Raw genomic sequence first — 9,152 nt, 5'->3', positions numbered from 1 at the left:
TGGTTTGGGTGGGTCCCATCTTGGAATATGCCCAAGTGGGACTTGATTCCACATTCTCCTAGCAGTGAGATGGAGGTCAGTGCCTCTGCCACACCGACCAGGGCACCGGCAACACGGTGCAGGTTGTCCCCAGTGCCCGGCCCGGGGTCAGCATCACCACTGACCGCTGATTTAACCACTTGTGGGATCTTGCTGTGCACAGGTCATCTGCCACGCCCCCTTCCCCAATGACGAAACAATCGAAAGCACTTCATGAGCTGACGAACACCGTGGGGTTAACTAAATCATTTCTTCATTGTTTAAATAATCGTCCGCAACTTAAAACTTGGGTAAAGTTTCCGCGCAAGTGGCGGCGAGCAGCCGCACGGGGGAGTCCTCCGAGGCCGCGCCGCTGTTGCAGGCGGAGCAGAGGCTTTAGTGACGGGGGGGGGAGCCCATCTTGCGGTGAGTCAGCCTCTCGTTGTTCGAATTCCTGCGGAGCCGCTCCGGTTGGCTGATGGGCGTCACGTGGGGTAGTGTAGCCGGAAGAGGACCGGCGCTGAGCGTCGCGGCGGCCATTTGCTGACCCGCCGCAGTATTTGTGTTTACAGAAGGTACCGAGCGGCTGGGCCGGGGGTGCGGGGGACGGGGCGGGACGGGGCGGGTCGGAGGGGGCGGTGAGGGGGGGGCGGGTGGCTCCGGTGGACGTGGGAGACGGCGGCAACGACCCGTCGTCGGGCAAAGGACGCAGGAAACCCGTGGCAACGGGGGTCTCCGTCGCAGGGCGCGCGGTAACCCGTGGCAACGGGGGTCTCCGTCGCAGGGTGCGCGGTAACCCGTGGCAACGGGGGTCTCCGTCGCAGGGTGCGCGGTAACCCGTGGCAACGAGGGTCAGTGATACACTAAACTGTAACCCTTGGCAACAGGGTCATTTGTCCTTTGTAACCCAGTGCTGCGGGGTTACTGGTACATTGAGGGTGCGGAGTAATCCATCGCAACAGGAGTACCGACACACATGTGCCGCCCATCCCGTGCGAGCATTGCTCAGTGGATTGGGTCGTGTGTCTGTTTACTGAGGGAGGCCACCACTGTCGGGGGTTCCTCCTCTGACACAAACCTGAGTTGCCCACTGCTCTTGTAGGCGGGTTCGAAAGAGCCACTATTTCGAAGAAGGGCAAAGAAGTTCTTTCCAGGATCCTGACCAATATTTGTTCCTCAATTGACATCACTAAAACTTGTTATCTGGTTATTATCACATTGCTGTGCATGAGAGTTTACTATTTGCAACTTAGCTGTTGCATTTCTGACAATAGAACAATGACCACCCTTTAGAAGTGTTTAAATGGTTTTGAGTTACACAGATAATCACATGAATCACATAACAGTCCTCAAGAAATTCATGTTTTCCTACCTCTGTTATTCAAATTCTCATCCTGTGCCACAGGCACTTGCTGTCACTGAGGCCTGTATGTATTGTAGACCTTATGTGCTGAACAGGGGCTGGTGTGATTACTACCCAAGTGTGTGAGCAGTCCCATGGATATTGATCACACATACCTGGTTCCGGTCCATCAGTGGGAAGTCCCAGGGCTGGACAGTGTGGGTTTACTACCTGTTGTTGATGCGTGGAGTATTTTACCTGCTGGAGGAATATGATAAGCTGATCTGTTTGTGCAGGAGGAGAGAGCAGCATGTCTGAGCTGAGTGATGAGGCGAGTGAGACAGAGCTTCTGAATCGCAGCTTGTCGATGTGGCACGGATTTGAACAGCTTATGGGCTGTGCCGACCTGGATGTTCCACTGGACATTCACACAGCAGCATCGATTGGGCAGTACGACGTAGTCAAAGAATGGATCCGTGGGTAAGAGAGGAGGACAGTGGCAGCCACCATTTCAGGAGTTAGTTTAATTTGGCATAGTGTTGGGTGCAGACACTGTGGGCTGGAGGCCCTGACCCTGTGCTGTGTGCATTTTCTCCAAACAGCATTAAGTTCTGTAAACTGTCGTCTTAATAAATATTTTGGAGCTATTAGACCACATGCTTCAATCAGTGTTCCCTGTTAAACTGTGACACAGGCATCTGTAAAAGTGTTTTCCAGTTCTGAGCTGAAACATAAACTCTGTTTCTCTCCCCATGGGTGCCGACCAGCCTGCTGATGATCTCCAGCAACTTATTTGCTCCAACAATCTCCGTTAGCTGTAATATATTTTAAAGATTTGGTTGAAAATATATGTGGTCTGATTAGTAACTTTACAGATGATATGAAAATTGGTGGAGAAAATTGACAGCGAGAAAGGTTCTGAAAGGATACAGCAGGATATAGATGAGTTGGGAGACTTGGGCAGAGAAATGGCAGGTGGAGTTTAATCCAGACAAGTGTCAGATGATGCATTTTGGGAGGTCAAGTGCAAGAGGAAAATGTACAGTAAATGGCAGGACCCTTAGGAGCACTGATACACAAAGGGATATTGGGGTGCAAGTCCATAGCTCCCAAAAGTGGCAGCACGTGGATAGGGTGGTAAGGAAGGCGTACGGCATGCTAGTCTTCATCAGTCGGGGCACTGAGTAAGTTGGGAAGTCATGTTGCAGCTGTATAGAACTTTGGTTAGGCCACATTTGGAGCATTGTGTGCCGTTAATGTTGCAACACTACAGGAAGGATGTGGAGACTTTGGAGAGGGTGCGGAAGAGGTTCACCAGGATGTTGCCTGGATTAGAGAGTATTAGCTATGAGGAGAGGTTGGACAAACTTGGACTCTTTTCCCTGGAGCATCGGAGGCTGAGGGGAGACCTGATAGAGGTTTATAAAATGATGAGAGGCTCAGATAGAGTAAATAATTAGTCTTTTTGCCAGGATGGAAATATCAAGTACTAGAGGGCAGAGGGGGAAAGTGAAAGGGGGAAAGTTTAAAGGAGATTTGCAAGGCAGAGAGTGGTGGCTGCCTGAACACACTGCCAGGCAGATGGTAGAAGCTGATATGACAGCAACATTTAAGATGCATTTAGACAGGAACAGGCAGGGAACTGAGATACGGACCCTGTGCAGGCAGATGGGGTTAGTTAGATTGGCATCACAGTTGGCACAGACATGGTGGGCTGAAGGACCTGTTCTGTGTTCAAAGGGAGACTTGGGCACAGAATGACGTGTTCGTGGGTGCCCCGACACAGAAGTTCTGTCAAGTCTGACTCATGCCCAGAAATACCAGTCGAACTTCCAGATTGGTATAAACAACTGGGAAATGGTTGCTATCACGTATCACTCTGGGAAAATGTTTTTCAACTGCACTATGCTGTTATGCAATTTAATTACTAGACCCTTGGAGTGTGTTGCTGAGCCGTGTGAGGTGGGTCCTGTCTGTGGGAGGAGTGTGCCAGCGATGTGCTGACAGCAAGAATGACCCTCACTTTGCCTTTGCTCAGAGGAGAGGTGAACGCCAATCAGAAGAACCAGGGTGGTTGGACTCCCCTGATGTATGCGTCGTACATCGGCCACGATACCATCGTCCACCTCTTGCTGGAGGCAGGAGTGGATGTCAACACGACGACAGAGAGAGGGCAGAGCGCCCTGATGCTGGCAGCGAGCTGCGGCAATGAGAGTATCGCCTATTTCCTGCTTCAGGTCAGTTTTCAGTCTGAGCGACTCTGGCCATCGTCTGAGCTCGGGGTTGGAGCAGAGCTGGCAGGGGGTATGTCCGAGACGTAGGTACAGTAGAGAAACTGCTGGGCCTGCTGTTGTCCACACAAGTATGCTGGCACAGTGGTTGTTACTGGGCTGGGATCCAGAGGTCTAGACTATTGATCTGGGCACATGAGTTCAAATCCCATCACCACAGCCAGGAACTTTAAATTCAAGTAACTAAATAAATCTGATGCTATTAGTCGGTGTCAGTAATGGTAACCATGAAACCTCTCGTTGTTAGCTATTCTGGTCTATATTGCAAGTCAAGGCACACCAAACATAGTTAACTGCCCTCTGAAATGGCCTAGCAAGGGTCTCAGTTAAGGGACAATTAAGGATGGACAGTGAACTTGGAATGTAGGAGAATGAGGGGCGACCTTACAGAAATGTTTAAAATTATGAGAGGCAGAGATAAGGTGGACAGTAAAGGCCTTTTCCATAGGGTAGGGGGGTCCAAAACTAGGGGGCATATGTTTAGGGTGAGAGGGGAAAGATTTAAGAGAGACCTGAGGGGCAACTTTTTCACGCAGAGGGTGGTGAGTATGTGGAACGAGCTGCCAGAGGAAGTGGGTGAGGCAGGTACAACAGGATCATTTAAGAAGCACTGGGATCGGTACATGGAGGGGCGAGGCTTGGAGGGATATGGGCCGAATGCAGGAAATTGGGACTAGCTGGGTGGGCGGCATGGACTGGTTGGGCTGAAGGGCCTGTATCTGTGTCGGTGTTGCTCTATGACTCTAATCATTACTGGGTACACCAACAAAGTTCACATCCTGAGAACAAATAAGTAAAAATATTAAAGGGTTATAGAGAGGAAGCTTGTCACCTTCAAACATCATAGGGGAGCTTTGTATGTGATATATAGCATGAACCATGATTCTACAGCACTGTGCTGGCTGAGCTCTGGTTCAAAATAATAAATACCATAATACAAGGGATGTACTACTCCAAGGGAGCAGCAATCCCGTCCATTTATGGCTGGCATTGTCTCACAGCCACAATTACTTCTTTCCATGTAGTAACTGCTTATGATTCTAGGACAGCAGATCAATTAAACAGAGATAAGCCATGAGAAAAGATGGTTCAGATCTACAGTAAGTACAGCAGAGGTTAACAGGGTACCATCAATGTTAAAATATTAAATAAGAAAGGTTGGTAATAAATGGAGATTGTAACTGTAAATGAGATTGTATTGTGTTCAGTTCTGGTCACCTCATAAAAGGAAGGATGTGGAAGCTTTAGAGAGGGTGCAGAGGAGGTTTATCAGGATGTTGCCTGGATTGGAGAGCACGTCTTATGAGGATAGGTTGAGCGAGCTAGGGCTTTTCTCTTTGGAGAGAAGAAGGACGAGAGGTGACTTGATAGAGGTGTACAAGATGATAAGAGGCATAGAGCGAGTGGACAGTCAGAGACTTTTTCCCAGGGCGAGAATGGCTAACACAAGGGGACATAATTTTAAGGTGATTGGAGGAAAGTATAGGGGGGATGTCAGGGGTAAGCTTTTTACACAGAGAGTGGTGGGTGCGTGGAACGCACTGCCGGCAGAGGTTGTGGGGGCAGATACATTAGGGACATTTAAGAGACTCTTAGATAGCGATGTGAATGATAGAAAAATAGGGGGCTATGTGGGAGGGAAGGGTTCGATAGATCTTAGAGCAGGATAAAATGTCAGCACAACAATGTGGGTCGAAGGGCCTGTACTGTGCTATGGTGTTCTATGAATAGTAAACCACAGGAGAATCAGAAGTAGAAATGAACTTTGTTGGGAATGTCAGGATATCGGGAGTTCAGACTTCAGTGAGATTCCTATTGAAAGGATAAGATTGATGGACTGAATGGCCTTTTCTTGTCTTGATGCAGCAAGGAGCTGAGCTGGAGATGAAGGATGACAGGGGCTGGACTGCCCTGTTCCATTGCACCAGCACTGGGCACCAACAGATGGTCAAGTTCCTTCTGGACAATGGGGCGGATGCAAACTTAAAGTAAGAGGGAACATGTGAACGGGTGGCCGCACGTTATACTCTCTGCCACAGCAAGTAATGTAGAAATGTTCCGAGTATCAGCGGGTCTGTTGGCATTCAAAACAACATGTTAATGTGCTGGACCTACATTGTAACCAGAACCTTCTCTCCACCAGAGACGTTAACTGGACGGACAATGTTACTCTGTATCTCAATCCCTTCTGACAGCACCTTCCCATGCAACACTGTCCTTTTTACCTCTCCCCACCATCCAGGGATCCAGACAGTCCTTCCAAGTGAAGCAGAGATTCACGTGCTGCTTCCTGTCTAGGGGCCATGGGATATCCCTGGAAGATATGAGAAAGGGGAATCCTAAAAGATTTATCTAAATATATTAAGAGTAAAAGATTAGCTAGGGAGAGAGTAGATCCCTTTCGGGATCAGTGTAATCATCTGTGTGGAGCCATGGGAGATGGATACTTCTCATCTGTATTTACCGTGGAGAAGGACATGAAAGTGCATGAGTTCAGGAGAGGGAACAGTGATATCCTGGAGCATATCAATGTTACGAAGGAGGTGATGTTGGAGGTCCTGAAACACACAAGGTTGGATAAATCCCTGGGGTCTGACCAGGTATACCCTGGGATGTTACGGGCTAAGCAAGGGAGGAGATTGCTGGGACCCTAGTGGAGATTTTTGTATCAACAATCTGCTGGAGGAACAAGAGACTGCAGATACTGAAATCTGGAGCAAATTACAGACTGCTGCAGGAACTTAGCAGGTTGAGCAGCATCTGTGGGGGGAAATGTTTCGACATTTTGGGTCGAAACCCTGCATCAGGACTGAGAGGGGTACAAGTACATAGTACCCTGAAAATGGCAACAAAGGTAGACAGGGTGGTGAAAAAGGTACGTGGCATGCTTGCCTTCCTCGGCTGAGACATTGAGAATGAGAGTTGTACACAAGGTTGGTTAGGCCACACCTGGAGCATTGTGTGCAGTTTTGATCACCATGTTACAGGAAAGATGTGATCAAGCTAGAGGGTGCAAAAGAGATTCACCTGGATGTTGCCAGGATTGGAGGGCTTGAGTTTATTAAGGATGCATCGGATAGGCTGGGTGTGTTTTCCCTCGAACAAAGGAGGCTGAGAGGTGACATGATCGAGGTATATAAAAATATGAGGGGCATAGATAGGGTAGATAGCTCGAGTCTGTTTCCCATGGTAGGGGTGTCTAAAACTAGAGGGCACAGGTTTAAGGTGAGTGGGAGGAGGTTTAAAGGAGACCTGAGGGGTAAATTTCTCACACACACACAGTGGTTGGTATCTGGAACAAGCTGCCAGAGGAGGAGGAGGAGGCTGGAACATTGAGAGGCACCTGGACAGGTACGTGAATGAGCAGGGCACAGAGGGAGATGGAATGAATGCAGGCAGTGGCATCGTTGGCATAGACACAATGGGCCGAAGGGCCTGTTTCTGGGCAGAACCTCTCACACTATCACTTCACATCCCCCCCCCCCCCCCCCCCCCCCCCCCCCCCCCTCCACACTTCCTCAACACGCTCCACATTGTATCAGCAGCCCCACTGTTGCCGCCCCCCTCCCTGCCATGCCTGGTGACACTGATGTCTTCTGTTTCAGGGAGCCTACGTATGGATTCACACCTCTGATGGAAGCTGCTGCCTCGGGCCACGAGATCATTGTCCAATACCTCCTGAATCATGTACGTGTGGCTCGTTCCTACCATCCCATGCAGTGGTAACGGCTCTGGGTGCGGTGGGTGGGTGACGTGAAACTTGAGCTGGATGCAACCACCGTCCACCTGGGACCCAGGGTGACAGGCTGCCGCGCGGTGCTGCTGACCGGCGTGCCGAGCTCCACCCCACAGACCCGAGAGGTAGCGGTCAGTCCCAGCCTGTGCTGTGCCAGCTGACCAATGGGTGGCAGTGGGGCCAGACAGAGCAGCAAACACTCTAGTGGCCAACATCTGCTGGGCTTTGGATAGATGGACACACATTACAACCGTGTTGGACTGTGGTACACACCATCTATGGTTACTGGTTCGGTGTAGAGCACAGCAAGTGTCTGTGTGCTTCCAGAGCCGTGCACCTAGGGTCTGTATGCATAATGTCCAGAATCTGGGTACATGTTCTGGGACTTTGTGTGTGCGTGTGCATGTCCAGGATCTAATCCTAAATAATTGTGAACACAGGACGTTCAAGTTGATGTGAAGGATGACAATGGAGATACCGCCCGCTCCTTGGCTCTGATGTATGGATATATGAAGATAGCAAGTCTCATTGACCTGCACACTGCCCCAGTGTCCAAGTCAGTCCGCAGGGACATGGGTAGGTTGCACTGCAGCTGGAGAGGCTACTCCCTTTTCAGGGAGTCCAGCACGCAACTGTTGATTGCTCCAGGACTGGGATATAGAGGTTTATAAAATAATGAGAGGCAATGGTAAGGTGAATGCACTCAGTCTTCTTCCCCAGGGTAGGGGAGTCCAAAACTAGAGGGCGCAGGTTTAACGTGAGAGGGGAAAAGGTTTAGAAGGAACCCGAGGGGCAACCTTTTCGCACAGAGGGTTATGCGTATGTTGAATGAGCTGCCGGAGGAGGTGGTTGAGGCAGGTACAGTTACAATATTGAAAAGACATTTGGAGAGATTCGTGGATAAGAGATTCATTGGAGAGAGACGTGGGCTACATGCAGACAAATGCAACTAGCTCAGTTAAGCAAATTGGTCGTCATGGACCAGTTGGGCCGAAGGGCCTGTTCCGTGCTGTGTGACTCAGTATCATAGGCTGCTGCCTCCGACTGTTTTGCACACTCACCAGGTGATTCTGGTGAGGGACTGAGAGCTAGAATGCTGCAAGGATGAGATCAGGAACAGCTGGATTAAAGGGTAGGGGAGCTGGGTGGTGGGAATGGAAGGACCTGGAGCATCATCGAGGCAGGTGGCTTCACCAGGCGGATTTCCTGCCTTTACTTGAATCAGTGGAGGTGTGACAGAGAGGAAGGCGAGTGATGGAGGGAGAGCCAGGGGTGGGTGTGGGCTGTGGCGGACCTTCTGTTCGGCAGTCCCAGGTCAGGGTTTGGTGTGCAGCATGCTGATTGTCAAGGAGCAGTCTGAAGCCCTTGATCTCTGTGCAGGAATGGATGAAGATTTCAGTTCCTCAGATGAGTTCTGCCCATTCCAACTCCGTCAACCACAAGCTCGGCACCCGCAGTCTCGGAGAACCAAAGGTCCAAGCATTCACGATGGGCCGCAGGCATTAGCCCACATCACCCGCCTTGAAGCTGGCCGATGGTCACGGCAGTATGGTAAGATATTGCTGGTAATATTATCTGTGGAGGCAGAGGCGGTGCAGGGAGATGATCATCCAGTAGCAGCCAGACTGAAGAGATCAGTAGGGGGTGAGAATGTGCGGTCTTGCTTTAACATCCCAACCAAAAGAAAGCACCTGTGGCAGTGTAGCATTCCCTCGTTCCTGTACTGAGAACATCATCCAGGATTGTGTGATGAGCTCTCAGGAGC

General features: G+C 50.2%; 1 protein-coding gene across 2 annotated transcripts in view; it reads left to right on the top strand.

The window, feature by feature from the left end:
* Positions 1 to 532: 532 nt before the first annotated feature.
* Positions 533 to 9,152, top strand: part of anks3 (ankyrin repeat and sterile alpha motif domain containing 3) — a 20,111-nt gene continuing 11,491 nt past the window's right edge. For both annotated transcript variants that reach the window (XM_052022562.1, XM_052022560.1), the window contains exons 1-7: positions 533 to 593; positions 1,657 to 1,840; positions 3,399 to 3,597; positions 5,518 to 5,639; positions 7,257 to 7,338; positions 7,828 to 7,963; positions 8,768 to 8,938. In XM_052022562.1, coding sequence (XP_051878522.1) covers positions 1,671 to 1,840; positions 3,399 to 3,597; positions 5,518 to 5,639; positions 7,257 to 7,338; positions 7,828 to 7,963; positions 8,768 to 8,938 — 880 coding nt within the window. In that variant the 5' untranslated portion in view covers positions 533 to 593; positions 1,657 to 1,670. The remainder of the gene's footprint in view (positions 594 to 1,656; positions 1,841 to 3,398; positions 3,598 to 5,517; positions 5,640 to 7,256; positions 7,339 to 7,827; positions 7,964 to 8,767; positions 8,939 to 9,152) is intronic.

The sequence above is a fragment of the Pristis pectinata genome, chromosome 8 (assembly GCF_009764475.1).
Source record: "Pristis pectinata isolate sPriPec2 chromosome 8, sPriPec2.1.pri, whole genome shotgun sequence".
NCBI classification, from domain to species: domain Eukaryota; kingdom Metazoa; phylum Chordata; class Chondrichthyes; order Rhinopristiformes; family Pristidae; genus Pristis; species Pristis pectinata.
Note: the sequence above shows the minus strand (reverse complement) of the source record. Positions and strands in the feature narration are given on the sequence as shown.